Source organism: Rhinatrema bivittatum, chromosome 17, assembly GCF_901001135.1.
Source record: "Rhinatrema bivittatum chromosome 17, aRhiBiv1.1, whole genome shotgun sequence".
Classification (NCBI taxonomy): domain Eukaryota; kingdom Metazoa; phylum Chordata; class Amphibia; order Gymnophiona; family Rhinatrematidae; genus Rhinatrema; species Rhinatrema bivittatum.
Genome location: NC_042631.1, coordinates 39,636,383 through 39,655,540, shown reverse-complemented (window position 1 = coordinate 39,655,540; position 19,158 = coordinate 39,636,383). Strand labels below are relative to the sequence as shown.

The following is a 19,158-nucleotide window of genomic DNA, read 5'->3' as shown; positions in this document are numbered from 1 at the left end:
TACAGAGTGTGCTGCCCCATACAATTGCATGGTATGCACACCCGGTAGTGCTGGGCCTGCTCCTTGTACAGGATTAAGGAAATTAAAAGAATAATTTCTCCAGAAAAAAAATATTTGTTTTTCCTGGTAGCAATCTTGAAACGTGTCCTGTAAACAGACATATTTCAAACCTAAACAGGCACTAAATTAGATGCAAACATGAACTGAAGTCAGATGTCTAAGAAAGGAAAACATTAAAAAAAAATTATAAACATAAAATAGATGCCAGCTATGGAGCTAACAGTTGCATATCTATGTCGCCAAGTTCCAAAAAAACTTGTAGTCATCTAAGTTTCTGAAAATCTGACTGTTTTTATACAAAAATTAAACATTATACAGATGCATTTAGATGCACAGCTACATCGCAAAATTTACCTCCATCCACTCTTCACTTATCCATCTCTTAGCAATCATTTCTCTACAACCAAACCTCATAGTGATATAGCAGTTTGAGATGTTTCAATAATGTAACTTACCCCTTACAACTGGCCTGGAGGGAAATGCTGGGATGACTGACATCCTGGGAGGTGGGGTGGCCACTGCAAAATCTGAGAAAAATAAAAATAAATGTTATAAGAATTAGCATTAGAGATGTGAATCGTGTGCCCGATCGTCTTAACGATCAGGTTCGGATGGTGGGAGGGAAAAATCGGATCGTTAGAGATTGTGAATTGGAATCGTTCCGATTCCAATTCACATTGTTAAATTTTTAGTGAGGCCTGAGCAGATAAACAAAACCCCACCGACCCCCCCCCAAAAAATGTTAAATTACCTGATGGTCCAGTGGGGGGGGGTCCCCGGCGCGATCTCCCGCTCTCGGGCCATCGGCGCCATTTTGGCTACCACTGATAAAAAGGCGCCGATGGCCCGAAAAAAACCCCCCACCCCGACCCTTTTCAAATTACCCCTTTGCTTCTCCCACCGTCCCGACCCCCCCAAAAACCTTTTAGATGTACCTGGTGGTCTAGCGGGGGGTCCAGGAGCCATCCCTTCAATCGTGCCGGTGCCGGTGCTGGAGGTTTCAAAATGGCGCCGATCGCCTTTGCCCTTACCTTGTCACAGTGAGCGTCGCTCTGTGGCAAGGTAAGGGCAAAGGCGATCGGCGCCATTTTGAAACCTCCAGCACCGGCACCTTTGAAGGGATGGCTCCTGGACCCCCGCTAGACCACCAGGTACATCTAAAAGGTTTTTGGGGGGGTCGGGAGGGTGGGAGAAGCAAAGGGGTAATTTGAAAAGGGTCGGGGTGGGTTGTTTTTTTCCGGGCCATCGGCACCTTTTTATCAGTGGTAGCCAAAATGGCGCCGATGGCCCAAGAGCGGGAGATCGCGCCAGGGACTTCCCCCCCCCACACTGGACCACCAGGTAATTTAACATTTTGGGGGGGTTCGGGAGGGTGGGGGAGTGTAAGGAATTTGTTTTAAAAGGTCGGGGTGGGTTTAGAGGTTTTGTTGGTGTGCCGGTTTTCCCACCCTCCCCCAAATAATTCCCGTGCCCTATTTAACGATACAATATAAATGCTCCTGACGATAAATCGTGGGCATTTGTATTGTATCGTGTACTCTAATGGTTTAGAACGATTTTAAAATTATCGGACGATAATTTTAATCGTTCAAAAACGATTCACATCCCTAATTAGCATGCTCCTGATTATGTAAACTAGTCCCATTATTGAACTGTATATTCTCTTATCGAGAACCAGCAGTCATGAGTGTCATAATGAAGACAAATGATGATCCTCTGATTTATATTCATACAGTTGGTTTTCTTTTCTAGCCCCTGCAGTAATGCTTAGGAGACAGAATGGATCTGGGCACAGACAGAGGAAGAGACCAACCTCAGAGGGAGGAGGAGTAGAATTAGCGTGGGACACAAGAGATCGATCTTCCAGGCTTTCCAAATACAACTCCTGGGAGGTTTTTGTGCCTATAGCCCTGTACTGTCCACTCTGGAAGACCCATCTGAATCCCCATCTGAAAAGTGTGAGTACCAGGCAATCCCCTCCAATAAAGCAAAGGAGTGGCACAAGATACCATCTATGCACCAGTACAAAGGCACAGAAATACTGCAGCACAGTTCACCCCCAGAGATTGCCTGAATTTGCTTCTGGAGCCATGGAGTAAAGACAAAAATTGTTGTTTAATATTCCAATTGCTGTCTAAACAAAAGCTGTGAAGTTCAACTGCTTCCTGTGGAAGAGTGGCCTGTTTAATCAATTTTCTCGTGTAACTAAAAGTCATTCCTGTATGAGAATCATGCCAGCGAAGTACATCTGCAATTATCTGGCAGTCAGGGACAAGATTTCCGTATATGACACAGAGATGAGTTCCACCTGTGCTCCACTACTCACCCTCTGATACCCTAAACCAGTCAAGGGTTTAGGGTATCAGATTTATTATTCTAAAAGATCTCTATTGGCTCCCAGTACAATTCAGTATACTTCATAAATCTCTTACAATCATCCATAAATATATTTACCATCAGACCCCCCTTGATCTGCTACACCCCCTCAAACTGCACTCAACGGCTAGACCTGTAAGGGATGCCTACAAGGGATCCTTACATGTACCACCTATTAAAGTTGTACAACACTCAAATATCAGAGACCGAACATTCTCCATAACAGGTCCCACCATCTGGAACGCCATGCCTCCGGACCTCTGCCTCCGGACCTCAGGCAGGAACCTTGCCTACCAACTTTTAAAAGGAAATTAAAGACATGGCTGTTCTGCCGAGCCTTCCCCCACACCAACCCAACAGTCTGATTTCAATCTGTTCTAGCAATTATACATATAAACAAGCTCTAAATCATGTACACAAATTACTAAATTACTTCTATAAGAACGTTTAAAAGTTATTATAAATACTGTTCCTTGCCTCCCTCATACTCCATTGTATATTATACCCTCTCTTCGTGCCCTCTCTTATTTCCTACTCCAAGTTAACATGTCCTTGTTATAATGTAACTTTATACTCCTTTCAAATTGTCTCTGGTTAATGGTTGTTTATAGTTTCTGCTTGTTCGATGTAAACCGAGTTGATTTGATTTGTATCAAGAAAGTCGGTATATAAAAGCCTTAAATAAATAAATAAGGGCTTTCCCCGGTATATTGATTACATCTTTGTGTTTTGTAATTTTACTCTGCATGCTTCTTGGCAATCACTATTCACTCATTTTAAAGTTCAGGAAACGGAGAACCAACAAACAGCAAGAAGTCCCAGTCTAACTGGATTAAGGTGTTGGTTTGTAAGATGCAAAATAACTTGTGAGTTATCCATCTAGGCTTTGAACATTGACCTCTAGGTGGCTAAATTAACTGCTAATTGCTGTAAACATTTTCAAATGTTTTCATCTAGCCACCTAACTTCAAAGTTAGGTATAAACCGCTCTGATCATGATGAAGTCAATATTCAAAGGCTCTTAAATGGATAACTTGTCCGTTTTCTGTCTAAATGCCAAATTTGAAATCCTAGGCATGGAAGCCAATTTTTGCAAATGATTGGTGGTGCTGAACTCAACACAAATTACAGCGCCCCCATGAAATAAGAAACAAAACGGAACACAGTGGGGTTGAGAGTAACTCGTATTTAACTGTCCAGAGAGCAGCAGTAATGTGGGCATGAGGAAGGCTCGTGTGGCCAAGCCAAAGCAAAACTAGGGAAAATTCACAATTCCATCATCCATTCTTTTCCCCAATCCCCGCCAATCTCCTCCCTCCTGCTCCTTGCCCCTCAACAGCCCATCCAAAACACCTTATCTTCCCCCACCCGTCACCACCATTCTTTCAACCCCATTTTCTCTCCCGGTCTCCTCCTCCCTCCTGCATGGGCCTATTCTGAATTTTATATTGGGGAAGGGGTTTAATACTTCCCTCCCTCCATCCCCTTAACCTGCTCTGCTCCCCATTTCCCACCAGCCTGTCCTTCTCTGTTCCCCTCCCAGCTCTTCTCCCCATCCCTGCACTGACCAGCAGGTTCCTCCTCACCCCGCTGCCCTCCCTCTGGCAGGCTCAGCCTCACCTTTCATTTTGCGATCCCCTCTGCTCCACAGTCCCCGAGACCAGACACTTTTGTTTTTGCTGGAACCGGCTCCCTCCTTCCCACACCCCCCTGCAGCTCTTCTCCCGGCACTCACAGAGTCCATTCCAGAGCCCGTCCCAGGCCTGCAGGGCCCACATAAGGCCCTCCACCTCCTGCATGTCCTGAGCCCTGGCGGCCCAGCAGTCAGCATCTCCCCGGCGTGTGCTGCCTCCTGCCCTCGCCTTGGGAAGCCCAGAGAGAACAGGGAGTGGTTTTCTCTCTTTTTTTGTGAACAAGGGGAACAGTGTGAACCTAAATCCCCCGCCTCAGTTCAAGCCCCCTCATGATACTGGAGAGGGGGATTTGGAGCCAATGCTATCGCTGCCACCACAACCTCCTCCCCTGCCCCATCCTTTCAGTAAACCTCCAGCGACTGCAGGGCTGGAAGATAAGTGCAGACAGCACCCGCTCCCTCCCCCTTCACCCTGCCCAGAAAGCTTCTCCAAAGTTTGAAGAAACCATTTTACAACATTGGTGTCCATAGTTTGAATCTTTCCTCGCTTTTCACTTGACTTTTTGTTTTTAATTTCCTTTCTGCCTCCTCATTCTTTTCTCCTTTTAAAGCTTACGTTTCTGGTCTTTCTTTCCTTTCTTTCTGAATTCTTATTTTTCCTCTGTTTGTAACCTTCTCTCACCTCCCCCTGCCACTTCCACCTCTCTCCTTACCTCTTCTTGCCTCTTCCCTCGACCATGATCCCCCTCTTTTCTTACAACTCTTCTCTTGATTTACCTCCACTAACAGCCCCCAACTCTCTCTCTCCCTTCACCTAACCACTCACCCCCCCAACTCCTCTTCTTATCACAGCCCATATCCTCTCTCCCAGCTTGTGCCCCTTTTCCCTTCTAACAGCCTATGCCCCTCCCTCCCCTCAGCCCTCTCTGGCCTCACAGCCAGTATCTAACTCCTCTCCCTCTCACCACTTCCATGCCTCCTCCTCCCCCAGCCAGTATCCACTTTTAAACCAACTCCTGGCAGTTCTCTGAGCCCCTCTCTCACCCTTCCTTATAGCTTCTCCATCCCTCTGTACCTCTCACACACCCTTTTCTCAGCAGCCCTCCCCATCTCCACTGCACCTCAGGAAGACTGTCTGTCCTCCACTGCTGCCCTCTCTCATTTCAAAGGACTGCAGGGGGAAGTGGGAGCAGGAGCAAAGAGGCAGAAACACCTCCTTACTGCCCACCCCCCACCAGCCCTGCAACAATGGAGCGCTCAGCTCCCAATCCATAGGCGTGCAGGAGACAATACTGGGGGGTGCTCAAGCACTCACAGAGCTGGCGCCTATGATCCCAGGCACTTGGGATAAATTTTAGCTGCGTAAGACATTATCCAGATAAAATGTAGTCAAATAAAGAAAGAGACGTTTCTGTGGTAGTGTAAACTGCCTCTCTCGTGGGGTAAGAAGACCGTCGCGACCGGTATCGATGTGAATGATATTAAAAATGTAGTCGTCACATTAGGCAACAAATTCTCTGATGTTGCCCACAAGAGAGTACAGTACAAGGCCTTCCTCCCTACTAGGTCTCCCTTAGGAATGGGGTGCGTAGGGATTCGAATTGCTACCACCCACCCAGTGTAGTCTCTTGCCGGAAAAGAGGGGAGGCAAGGATAAATAAGATAATATTGTAAATTTTTATAATTTTATTTAAAAACACGTCTTTAAAGTCATTGTACTATTTCTTAATACTGTTGTGCACATTAAAATAACAATTCTCTTAATAAACTTTAATACATATATTCCCTTTTCTTTTTTCCTACAACAGATTATCAACTAGAAACAAGAAATTACAAAAGAAAATGTTCACGATACCTCTAACTCAATTACTTATTAGATAAATATTAACATTAAATTTCTTCTTTTATATTAACATTAATGTTCCATATATGTTGTTTCTTCTGACTAAAAGAAAATTGATTCTTTGTGTTTCTTTTTCTTTTATAGGTCCAGTATTCTTTCTCCTCTTTGTATTCAGGTAAGTGCAGTTTTATACTTTTGTTAGTCTTTTACGTTCCCTTTGTATTTCGTGTCTTTTGTTTGTTTTTTTTAACTTATTGTTCGTAGTTATTCTCAAATGTGCATGTAAAATAATAAGCTCAGTCCTGGCAATAGTAGCTTTAAGTTCTGCTATTGCACCTATCTGCTTTTCTTCTTCTTTTCGTTGCTGGCCTCTCGTACTTTAGTCTTCTTCTTTTTCCCTGTATGCTGCTTCTTTCTTGAACCTACTAACTCTTATGCTTTAAATAAACCAATAACAAATACTCCCTGCAACCGCTCCAGTTCTTCCGTGTACTAGTCAGTGTGTTCCCTTCATGTAAGTGTCTTTGAAAACTTGTTACTGAATATCTAACTCAATTAAATTAAAAGATAATTAAAACCATCCTATCTTTCTTTTTATATGAAAAAACAGTTCACTCTTTACTAAAACAATCGATACTGTCACGCAATCATACACTCTTTCTTCTTTATACTCAAATACTTTTAACTTTTCTTCAAATTCTATATAAAATTCTGTTTCTTCATATACTATGTAGTTGTAGACAGATAGGAGTCTCTAATTTCTTTATAGAGACAGCATTTTATATACTGTTCTCATATATATCAGACTCATCTTATCTGATATTGATGTAGTTGATGTTATTCATAGCTTTCTCAGCAAAGGGCGTCTCTTCTGTGTGATCTCACACCGGTCTATAGTGCTTTGCTATGAATTCTCATTTCTTGTCCTTCTCTATTAATAGGAGTCACAAGCATACATAATTTAATATTGCTAATATAATTGCTGTTTTAATACACGGTTCAGCAACATTTATGAATTTAACTTTGCTGCTTCTCTTCTTACCTTGTCAGGAACCTTATAATCATTCACCCTCTCATACACTCATATACTATTGTGAATGTTCTTTCATTTACTTTTTAATGTTCATAATTTTTTATAGGCCTCCAAGTCAGAGTGCATTGACAGCACTTCTGATACTTTAGACTTCAGACTCTAAACTGTTTCATTCTTTAACTGTCTCTTTCTTTTCCTTAGATTCCTAGATCATTTCTCCTGCTGATGTCATTCCTTTAAATAGTACCCTACCCTACTCATTAGATATATTATCTTATTTATCCTTGCCGGCAAGAGACTACACTGGGTGGGTGGTAGCAATTCGAATCCCTACGCACCCCATTCCTAAGGGAGACCTAGTAGGGAGGAAGGCCTTGTATTGTACTCTCTTGTGGGCAACATCAGAGAATTTGCTGCCTAATTTGACGACTACATTTTTAATATCATTCACATCAATACCGGTCACGACGGTCTTCTTATCCCACGAGAGAGGTGGTTTACAATAGCTTATGCTACCAGTCTTTCTGTCAAGGTAATGACTGGCCCCACGGCCTCCGGTGGCATTCACCAGTTAGGAATGGCGGCCAATGCCGTAAGAATGAGGTTGATTTGGGGGTGGGAGAGGGGTTGCCATGCCAAGTTAGAACCTGATAACTGCCGAGGTAGGGTGCCAACCCACCTCCTTGGGCTTTTCCGCTCTATGCTTTTTACAACATTTCGCGGGCCGGGGGAGGGGGCGGAGTCAAGTTGCAGGTTTGTCAGCCCAATTTTGAAATGGAGGGCCATGGCTGTCAGCCTGGACTTTTTTCTTTTTAATGTATCGGCAACTAAGCATCTGTATTCTTTGAATATAGCTGCAGAAGCTTAAAGTTATCTGGGTACTTCTAGCCAGATAATTTTAAACCTATCCAGTAGGGATGTGAATCATTTTTTGACGATTTAAAATATCGTCCGATATATTTTAAATCGTCAAAAATCGTTAAGAGGCGATATTTAATAGGAATTCCTCCGATTTATCGTCAAAAATCGTAAATCGGGGGAAGGGGGAGGGCGGGAAAACCGGCACACTAAAACATCCCTAAAACCCACCCCGACCCTTTAAAATAAATCCCCCACCCTCCCGAACCCCCCCAAAATGTCTTAAATTACCTGGGGTCCAGTGGGGGGGTCCCGTTGTGATCTTCCACTCTCGGGTGTCGGGCGCGTTGATAGAAAATGGCGCCGGCGCTACCTTGCCCTGTCATATGACAGTCTAACACTGCCAATCCACAAAAAGTGGGGGTAACCCATATACCAAATTAATCAAACAACCCGCACACAAGCAATCTTTTATCATTTATTTTATGTGTTTTTTGCGATTGCTTTTTATTTCACCCCAGTGTCACATCTTAACTCAATCTTTAATATAAAAAAACTTTTTTGAAAATTATTTCAATTTATGTAAAAAATATTTAAAGGGTGTCTAGTGATGCCATTTTTTGTTGGAGGAAAACGGAGTGAGCAGCGCCTGGGCGAGCTCGTTAAGGATTCCGAAAACACAACACTATTAAACCGTTTTGGATACAATTTGAGTGGCTTCCCCTGAAGAAGATTCATCGAAACCAGGCCTTGTTGGGGCAAGCGCCACTGAAAAGATCCGTTCCAAGGACTTTGAGTGCTAAACAAACGCAAGTTAAGTAATTCTCTGATCTCTAACGACTGGTGACCTGAATCCCTCGTCTTATACACAGTGTTTTATATCTAGGTCTTTCAAAGTCTTTCAAAAATTGAAAAACATCAATAATCAAAAGATATACAACATTAACAAGGTTAGATAAAATCAATTTTAAGAAAGATAAAGAAAAAACATAATAAAGATATTTTTAATAAAAACTAATTTATTAAAAAGTTTAAGCGGTGGAAGGTGGTGCTTATGATTATATCACAAAAAATGAGCGAAACACCTGGGTCTGGTGCTCTTGAATTATATGAAGCATCACCCTTTAAATATTTTTTACATAAATTGAAATAATTTTCAAAAATGTTTTTTTATATTAAAGATCGAGTTAAGATGTGACACTGGGGTGAAATAAAAAGCAATCACATAAAATAAATGATAAAAGATTGCTTGTGTGCGGGTTGTTTGATTAATTTAATCTGTCATATGACAGGGCAAAGGTAGCGCCGGCGCCATTTTGGTTCCTGTTCCCCGACGTCACGAGCATAGGAGATCGCTCCCGGACCCTCGCTGGACCCGCAGGGACTTTTGGCCAGCTTGGGGGGCCTCCTGACCCCCACAAGACTTGCCAAAAGTCCAGCGGGGGTCCGGGAACGACCTCCTGCACTCAAATCGTGTTGCCGTATGGCCGGCGCCATTTTGCTGTACGGCATTATGGCCATATGGCCGGCGCCATTTTGCTTTGCTTTGCAAAATGGCGCCGGCCATATGGCCATATTGCCGTACAGCAAAATGGCGCCGGCCGTACGGCAACACGATTTGAGTGCAGGAGGTCGTTCCCGGACCCCCGCTGGACTTTTGGCAAGTCTTGTGGGGGTCAGGAGGCCCCCCCCCAAGCTGGCCAAAAGTCCCTGGGGGTCCAGCGGGGGTCCGGGAGCGATCTCCTATGCTCGTGACGTCGAGGAACAGGAACCAAAATGGCGCCGGCGCTACCTTTGCCCTGTCATATGACAGGGCAAAGGTAGCGCCGGCGCCATTTTCTATCAACGCGCCCAACGCCCGAGAGTGGAAGATCACAACGGGACCCCCCCACTGGACCCCAGGTAATTTAAGACATTTGGGGGGGGTTCGGGAGGGTGGGGGATTTATTTTAAAGGGTCGGGGTGGGTTTTAGGGATGTTTTAGTGTGCCGTTTTTCCCGCCCTCCCCCGATTTACAGGATATTTATAAAAACAAAACAAATCGATCGTTAAGACGATCGATCACATGATACACATCTCTACTATCCAGTGATATTCAAAGTTGGTTAGATAATTGTATTTGGAGATATTCTGCAGGATCTTTATCCCACTGAATATCCATGATAAACTTATCCAGCTAAGTCAGCTGGATAAGTTTATCTGTTTCTCCATTTTTGAAAACTTGGCTCCCTCTTTGGAAATAGTGGCTTAATCCTGCAACAGGCCAGCTAGAACTTCTCAATCTCAATGAACACCAAATTTTCCTTCATTTCTGTGTTGAAGAATCCTCATCATTTTACCACAGAACATAACTAAAAACATATACACTTTGTGGTCCATATTCAGCAAAGCAGGCAGCGACAAGTTACCTAAAGTCACCTGAGTACCTGAACCCAAACTATTCATTGATACTAACCGGGTACGTCTGTCACCGACTATACTCTGCTAAAGTTACTTTAGCTCAGTTATTTCCTCGACCAGAATGACTCACCTAAATGTATCTGGATAGCGCTGAATATTGATGCTACCTAGCTAAATTTATTTATTTGAAAACATTTAATACCCACCCTTCCTATGTTCAGAGAGAGGTACAATAAGATCATAGACAATTAGAGCTTGGTATAGTGATGATATATACAGTTAGATGGGCAGGCTGAGACAGGACAATGCAAAGTTCAGAGGTAGGGGGATAGCATCATTCTTTGGGATAGAGCAGGACACACCCCTAGAATGCCCCCTCCCTCTTTATAACCGGATAAATTTTACCCAGGTAAAATGTTACCATGGTAAAACGTTGCCCGTCAGTGGGGCGGGAAATTGAAATCTCTGGATTTGTGTGGGTAACTCAAACGCTAACCAGACACAGCTGTTTAAATATCAACTTCTTATTTATATAATGAGGTAGGACTGAGAACAATACATTGCTTTATGTCTCCAACTGGAGACCTAAACCTTGGCAACACTCCGTGGGATAGAACACCAACCAACTCATCTGAGAAAAAGTGACATTTTCCCCCACTAATTCATTCATTACGCATGTGCAACACACTGAATGAGAATGCAGATCTGCATGACAGTGCGACCAGCGACTAAACCAACTAGAGCAGACCAAAGGGATCACACTGTTGTGTCCGTCAGTCTCAGACGGCTTCGACTTCTGTGCCTCACCTTTCTTCCTTCTCTCTCCTCAAGCCTTGGGAAGATGGCTGCTGCCGCGTCTTCATGCCGCTCTCTCCGGCGTCCCCGGAAGGCAACGGCGACTGTGTTCGCCATGGATTTCCTGAGGGTCTCCTAGGGTGCGCGCGCGCATGCCACCCACATCTTTATCCACGTCATGGCGGGAACCTCGGGAATGTCCCCCTCGAGTGACGTCACACCATCCAGGTATTTAGCCTGCCCTTCGTTTGCTAAAAAACTGAGGGGGTCATTTATCAAAATGCGATAAGGCGTTTTCGCATGCGTTAATAGCTTATCGCATGCGAAAAGCCCCATTAACGCATGTGATAGGCCTTTAACGCATGCGAAAACGTGTTTAACGCATGCGATCGCACCATATCGTATGGTGCGATGCAAATTCAGAAAATAGGAGGAGTTAGGGGCGGAGAGTGGGCTGGGCTGGGCTGTCTGCGAAGAGCTATCACACAACCGTAACGCCGATTTTAACTACACCTCTTTGGATTGCGTTAGGCTGTGCGATAGCTGCCGTGACCGTGCGGTAAGGTTTCATCGCCATTTGCAATGTCTCCCGTAAGCCCTATTTCAGGTGAATTGACGGGTCCAGAGCAGGGGGGAGGGAGAGAGAGAGAGAGAGAGAGAGAGAGAGACTGGCCATAATGTCATGGCCCATAGGTAGGTATTTGTATCCCTATGGTAGGCCCACCTAGGCAATGTTCTCTCAACCTAGCGTGATGTTCCCTCAAGCTAGGTTGAGAACACCTTGCTCAAATCTCATCTTGGAGTGAGTTTCCTCACTCCGAAGGCCAGCAAATCTTCACAAGAGACCACTGTTCTGTTCGTAGGTGTCACATAGAATGTCAAGGTGGCCCCTAACCCCCTACACTCTTACCTAAATCCCACCTCGAGTTACTAGGTGGGCCTACCATAGGGATACAAATACCTACCTATGGGCCATGACATTATAGCCAGTCTCTCTCTCTCTCTCAGACCATTAACAATGGTCCCCTGGTGGTTGAATGAAGGAAATACAACTGGTCTGGCACTTATTGCAGAATCTGAAAATGGTATCACAATTTGCGCTAACTTAGCTCTTCGCACAGGTAATTAGCGCAAATTGCAATAAATGCTATATTAGCATAAAACACACCCCTTTTGCTATCGCATGAGGTACTTACCGCATTTTGATAAATCCACCCCTGAGTTAGCAAGGACTGGAAAGCCTCTGGTCTAAGCTGCTCTGCCGCTTCCTTGCTGCCGCTGGAAGCTCTCTCTGCCCTTCGGGGTCATTCATCTCTAACCTGGGCACCCACTCCTCGGGGGCCCTTGCTTTATTTCAGGTACCTATCTGGGATACCGGGTACTTGCTCCTCGAGGACCTGCTCTCCATGCCTTGGTGCCTACATTTCAACTACTTCTGCCTGCCAGGATATCCATCGCTACAGCTATCTACTTCAGTGAATAATCTAACCTTGTCAGTCTGTCTCACCTTCAGCTCAGCACTGGGAGCCTGCATCTGGGACTTCCTCTACTACCCTGCGCTGTCTGCCTTTTACCCAAGTGTGGGACTGGTCTTCCCTGCTGAGGACTCCTTCTACTGGGTTACCTCACTACTGCCACCTCCTGGGCAGTACCATCAGGCTGTATAATAAATACCAATTCTCTGTGTCTGCGTGTATAGAGTCTAGCCTAGTACTGCCGCGGTTCCCCATGGGGCTTCTCCCCATGGGAGTGGCCATCGCCGCAGTACCCAAGAATCCATTCCAACACCTCAAAACCATAACACACACACAGCAACAAAACCACCAGAGACAGTGCAGCATAGTCTGAGCCCTGTGCATGGTCACTGATTATATATATATATATATATATATAATCTTTCCCTTTTTATTCTCCCTCTCAGCACCAGCTGACACCCGGCAGGCTGAGTCATACTTTCTCAGGGCTGGTGAAAACTAATCATGCCAGTGATTACCCAGTTTGGCTGCTCAGCCCTGGTCAATTTCAAAAGGGATGAGCATGTCCCCTAGCTTTTAAGGTTAGGCAGCTAGACCCTTCGAAAAATATCCCCTCTGTTCCTATTGGAATACCTTTTGCTTAAGTTCTTATATCTGAAAACTTGGAGAGGATTTCACTTGAAAATTATAGGGGGAATATAAATGAAATGCAATTAATAACCACTGTTCTTATTTATGTAAAGTGGATCAGCAAAGATAACCAGGCTGGGCAGCTGGGAGACAAGCATACAGGAAGAGTGAAATGACTGCAAGCGTCTCAGAACCACAGCACATCACCAGCTACTTATTTTCATTCGAGTGTATTTGTATTTTCAGAAACCAAGAGTGTGGAAAAGAAATGACATGATCAGGTTTCAATGGCGACAGGGAAGTTTGACAAGAAACTATTGGGAGCTACTTCCAGAGTCACATTAACATGTTAGGGGATGGAGGGATGCTATTCCTTTATAGTAAGGGAAATTCTGCTCATGTTCTAAAAAGGATATTTTTATTTGACTTTCTCTTGCCAGCACAGTATTTGATTTAAGGTATTTCAACTGTCAGATGGTTTGCATCGAAAGCACTGGAATACAGTTACTGCATTTTCAGCGCAATAGTTTTAAATTCTGAACCGATGTTGTTACAGTTAGCTTAAGACATCCTCTCTGTGTAACTGGAGTTATGACAGCATGCAAATATCCTACTCCCTTCCTCATTCAGGCAGAGAGTCCTTCCTCTAACCAAAAACTGGCAAAGGTTTTGACATCGTGGCTACCATTGGGATGTCTACTCATTTTTAGTTAACTCTAAGCCATGAGAAACCATGCATCCTGCTTTTGCTCCATTAAATCAGGATTTTTTTTTCTGCTCTATCATTGTCATTTATTCAGTACCTGGAATGTGTTGGAAATTTCAGTCCTTGATTATTAAACAAATATTCTTTATGAGAATGTGCCCGCTTTGAAGTCCAAATCTGTCCTGGTGACTCCAATGCCAATCAGCTTTTCAAAATAGCCACAATGAATATGCATTAGATAAATTTGCAGATAAAGGATCTGCAATATATGCACATTTATCTTATGCATATTCATTGTGGATATCCTGAAAACACAGCTGGCTGAGGTGTCACCAGGACAGGTTTGGGAAGCCTGGTCTTAGGTATTAATGCTGGATCATATATGGAGTGGACAATGTCATTTTCAAGCTGTCCTTAAAATAATTTTCTTATAGGTGACGTGTTTAAACAATTATTTATATTCAATCTGCTTAAGTTATGAGACTTTTGAGAAAGCACACAGGGGCCAATATACTCAAAGATGATATGTTACCTTAGGTGTGAAAACTTATTTTTCACATTAAACTGCAATCACCAAAATCACTAAAGCATGAAAGTCCTGCTTAAGATGTGAAATAATGGAAATGATTTCACTTTTGTGAAGTTTTCATGCCTTAATATCATTTCCATTGAAATGAATTAGAAAATGCATTCAAATGAATGGAAATATATTTAAAATGATACATTTTTTGTCCAATTAGATATTCATAATTATTTATAAAACTACAATATAGCTGGAAGGGGAAACAATGCCTTTTGTTCATGCTTTTGTGATCACCAGCTGAAAGTTAGCAATAGAAATGCATGAAAAGCAGAAAGGTGGCCAGTAACCCATTACTCATCCTCTGCCTAGAGCATTAGCAGGATAATTACTAGACCCACAACACCCTAGTTTCTCCTGCCAGCAACCCTGTAGGCCAATCGCGGAACTGCAGCATCTCTGGTCCTTCTGATGGTAGCCACAGTCCTCCTGCCATCATCCCAGCAGGTAGATTTGCCCACTCATAGCACCAGAAACACAGGCTTCCGCATGCACACGCTGCCCCAGCACAGCATAGGTACAGCCCAGCCAGCAGCACCGCAAGCATCCCTTTCCCACTACACACAGGACTCACACAGCCTCACCACAGCACAGTTACAGCACAGGCAGTAGCAGTACAAGCTTCCCCACCGCAGAACAGATACATCATAAGATGCAGACGTCAAGCTTCCTTCACACACGGCCCCATCACAGATTTTTGTGATGTGGATACCAGTCCACTGGGAACTGGATCAGACCGCTAACTCATTAATCAGAAGTTGCCAAGCATTTTTCAGATGGTGATAAATTTTGATCCCTAAGGTATAAATTATTCTTAATCTTTTCCATGCATCTGCTTCAGATACTGTCTTTTCTCCTTACAGTAACTGAATGTGTAGAAAAGTGTTTTTAACCAGTAAACTGAACTCACAGATCAGTCACGCACAGGTAACCAGGAAAACTCACTTTATAATACTTTCATCTCCAAACATTTTGACATAGTAACGTAGCAATGTCAGAAGAAAAGGAGCAAATGGTCCAAAAATATTGTTTGATGTAAGAAGTTATCAGTTAAAGACTGTCATACTCTGGTGAATCAATATTGTTAGAATTTTCATGACATATCATAAAACAATTTAAAATAAGAATGCATGGTCTACATAAGGATTTTGTCCAGCAAATACTATACCAACAGTACTCAACTTCTGCCATAAAAAGTCCTATGTACTAATCAGTATTGAAGCCATCATGGTAACATGAGTTACCTGCCAATTTTAATGCCAGTGGTACATTGGATTTAATTGCCTGATACACTGTACTAAACTAATAAGTTGCAGAATGAAGCAGCATTAAATTTGCCATGTTAAAGACAGCACATCTCTGCTAATGCTGCTGAGTTTGGCAGCTCAAGCTTCCTGCAGTAATCATCCCAAAATGAAAGGTTCAGCTAGCCTGGAAGCCTACCCAACTTCTTAACCCCTACACTTAAAGAAATGGTCTCTATGGCTCTCCTGCTACCCAGCCTCCAGGATCTGCCGGCCAAGTGGCATCATTTTGATTTTGGTGCCATGTGCGGCAGGAAAGAAACTGGCTCCCTCCTGCTGAGGAGGATTTGCAATACTTTGGGAGTGAGCTTGGTCTGGAGGGTGTGGGAAGTGGGTCGTAAGGAGAGCCCCGATGCCATTATCAGCTTGGGTTGGAGGTGGAGGAGTGTCAGTAGGCCCAGAGACTGTTATCAGCTTGAGGAGATGGGTTATTTTTTGGGAGGGCCTGAAGGCCACTGTCACCTTGCAGGGAGTCTGTAAGGTTATTGTCAACTTAGTAAGAGGGATGTCGGGACCACTTAGAGACCATTTTATGTTTGGGGGGAGGTGTTTTAGGCTCCATTGGCCAAGTTAACATGGCCTACTAAGGCCGCTAAAGTTAACTAGACCATCTGAGGTGTAGTTAACTTTTGCAGCATTAGTAAATTGCAGGGATGTGAATCGTTTTTGAACGATTAAAATTATCGTCAGATAATTTTAAAATCATCCAAAATCGTTAGCGTGCACGATACAATACAAATGCCCACGATTTATCGTCAAGGGCATTTGTATTGTATCGTTAAATAGGGGGTGGGAAAACCGGCACACCAAAAAAAACCCTATCACCCACCCCGAACCTTTAAAACAAACCCCCACCCTCCCGAACCCCCCCAAAATGTTTTAAATGACCTGGGGTCCCGGCGCGATGATCCCGGCGTGATGTCCCTCTCTCTGCCCACGGCTGCTGTGAAGAGAAATGGCGCCGGTGGCCCTTTGCCCTTATGTGACAGGGCAAAGGTAGCGCCGGCGCCATTTTGATTCCTAGCTCCCGACGTCACGCGTCCAGGAGATCGCTCCCGGACCCCCGCTGGACCCCCAGGGACTTTTGGCCAGCTTGGGGGGGGCCTCCTGACCCCCACAAGACTTGCCAAAAGTCCAGCGGGGTCCGGGAACGACCCCCTAAACTCGAATCGTTTTGCCATACGGCAAAACGATTCGAGTTTAGGAGGTCGTTCCCGGACCCCCGCTGGACTTTTGGCAAGTCTTGTGGGGGTCAGGAGGCCCCCCAAGCTGGCCAAAAGTCCCTGGGGGTCCAGCGGGGGTCCGGGAGCGATCTCCTACGCTCCTGACGTCGGGGGACAAAAAAACAAAATGGCGCCGGTGCTACCTTTGCCCTGCTGTCATATGACAGGGCAAAGGTAGCGCTGGTGCCATTTCTACAACGCACCGGAGGTCCGAGAGTAAAAGATCACACCGGGACCCTCCCTCTGGACCCCAGGTAATTTAAGGCATTTTGGGGGGGTTCGGGTGGGGGATTTATTTTAAAGGGTCGGGTGGGTTTTAGGGATGTTTTAGTGTGCCGGTTTTCCCGCCCTCCCCCGATTTACGATTTACACGATATTTTAAAAAACAAAACCGCGACGATAAGATTCCCTCCCCGCCCCCAGCCGAAATCGATCGTTAAGACGATCGATCACACGATTCACATCTCTAGTAAATTGTATAAATCCTCTTAGATACTGTTGACCCCACAACCAGTCAGCTTTTCAGGATATCCATATGCATAAGATAAATTTGCATATACTGGGTTTACAATGCATGCAAATTTATCTCATGCATATTCATTGTGAATATCCTTGAAAACTCAACTGGCTGAGGTGTCACGAGGACATGGTTGGGAAGCCCTGTTTTAAGTATTAATGCTGGATAATCTTTTTATCAAGAAAGATAAAAATAAGTTGAAAATGGTTTCCAAACCAGCATCTACCACAAGACAAATTAATGAAATAATTTGTTGTTATATCAGAGTTGTCATCCCACATGATTCAAACAGAATTCTCCAGTTGGGCAGTTTTTTTAGACTATGCTGGCTGTGTTCACAAGAAGCTGAATATAAGATACAACCTAAATGGATTGCCCATCGTTTTTCAGCTGAGGCTATCCTTATGGTCATGTGAGTGATGCATACCATAGACTGTTATAAGCAAATCGGGAAGTGCTGATGCAACAATGGCACAAGGAATCTGCTGACCGGCAGACTTTTGTGCCCTTTTCTCCGAGAATGGGAAGGTAAAGCGTTCTGTGCATGTAAATCTGTTACAAAGGGCAAGAAAGCAAACGTCAGCAATAGCTGCAAAATTTCACCAGCTAAAAGCAGGAGGGTGCCCAGTCATCTCACCCAGTGCAAGAATATGGCCCACATGCCAGCCTTCATCAGGTGGCTCTCACCATTTACCCTGTGGTCATTTTTAAGTCTGCCAAGTCATTTATTTATTTATTTATTTAAACATTTTTCTATACCGTCATATGGTGGGGACCGTCACAACAGTTTACATTAAGGCACATAAAAATAATGCTAAAGTATTTTAAGTTACATAGGTGCCGTTAGGATCGGTAACATAGTTTGAAATAATATTAATAGGTAAGTGTAATAAATCAATGTCCAATTCACCTTGTATTGGTTTAGGCTGCGATATTACCTTTATCATTGTACTTTTACCTTTTACTGCTGAGCTTAAAAATGAAACTTAAGCTAAATAAAATCATACACATATAGATGTTGGTTATGTGTTTGTTGTTCACCTGTTTGTTTGTACCTGCTTTCAGAAAAAAAACACAAAATATAAAACACAAAGAGTACAGAATTTTGACTGATTTAATTTCTAACCTTTGTTTTCTTGTCTTTGCTTTCTATTGAGTTGGCAGCAATAACAATGAATATATGATTATATAAATCCGTTTGAAAACCTATAGATGAGCATATTAAACATTTTATTTCAGCTCCGAAAAAAAGTGATTTCTTTCGGTGATTTGTAAATTGCAATACTGAAAAGCCGGATAAATTCCTACCTTGTGACTGGAGTAGGACTGTCAGCAGTGTTAGCATCTTTACTGCTACCTGCACCCCTCGGCCTTCTCCCATCTTGCCTGGGGTTTGGTAGTAAACTCTCTCTCAACGAGGAAGGCCTTTTAATAGGAAAGAAGTTGGCCACCGTTCCACGTTTCCTCACACAGCTTCCCTGGTGAGGTGGGGCTTTGGGAATCTGAGTTTCCTTCTGCAGGTGCACACGGAAAGAGGATGGCTCTGTCCTTAATTATTCCAAGTTCTGGGGCACCGGCAGTTTTGGCAGGGGAAGAACGTCTTTCAGTGCGATGATTTGAGGAAACAAATGAATCTCATTCTCCCCTAATCAGTCCCAGGTCTTCCAAGAAATCTCCAAAAAAATGACATTGGGTCTAATTTACTAAAATTGTATTTCTATTCTG

At 43.8% G+C, this 19,158-nt stretch overlaps 1 protein-coding gene across 1 annotated transcript in view; it reads right to left on the bottom strand.

Moving 5' to 3' along the window:
• Nucleotides 1-18,814, bottom strand: part of LOC115079483 (mucin-5B-like) — a 289,301-nt gene extending 270,487 nt beyond the window's left edge. Inside the window, exons 1-2 of the mRNA XM_029583107.1 lie at nt 18,742-18,814; nt 516-587 (exon numbers count right to left, since the gene is read on the bottom strand). Coding sequence (XP_029438967.1) covers nt 516-587; nt 18,742-18,814 — 145 coding nt within the window. The remainder of the gene's footprint in view (nt 1-515; nt 588-18,741) is intronic.
• Nucleotides 18,815-19,158: the final 344 nt, after the last annotated feature.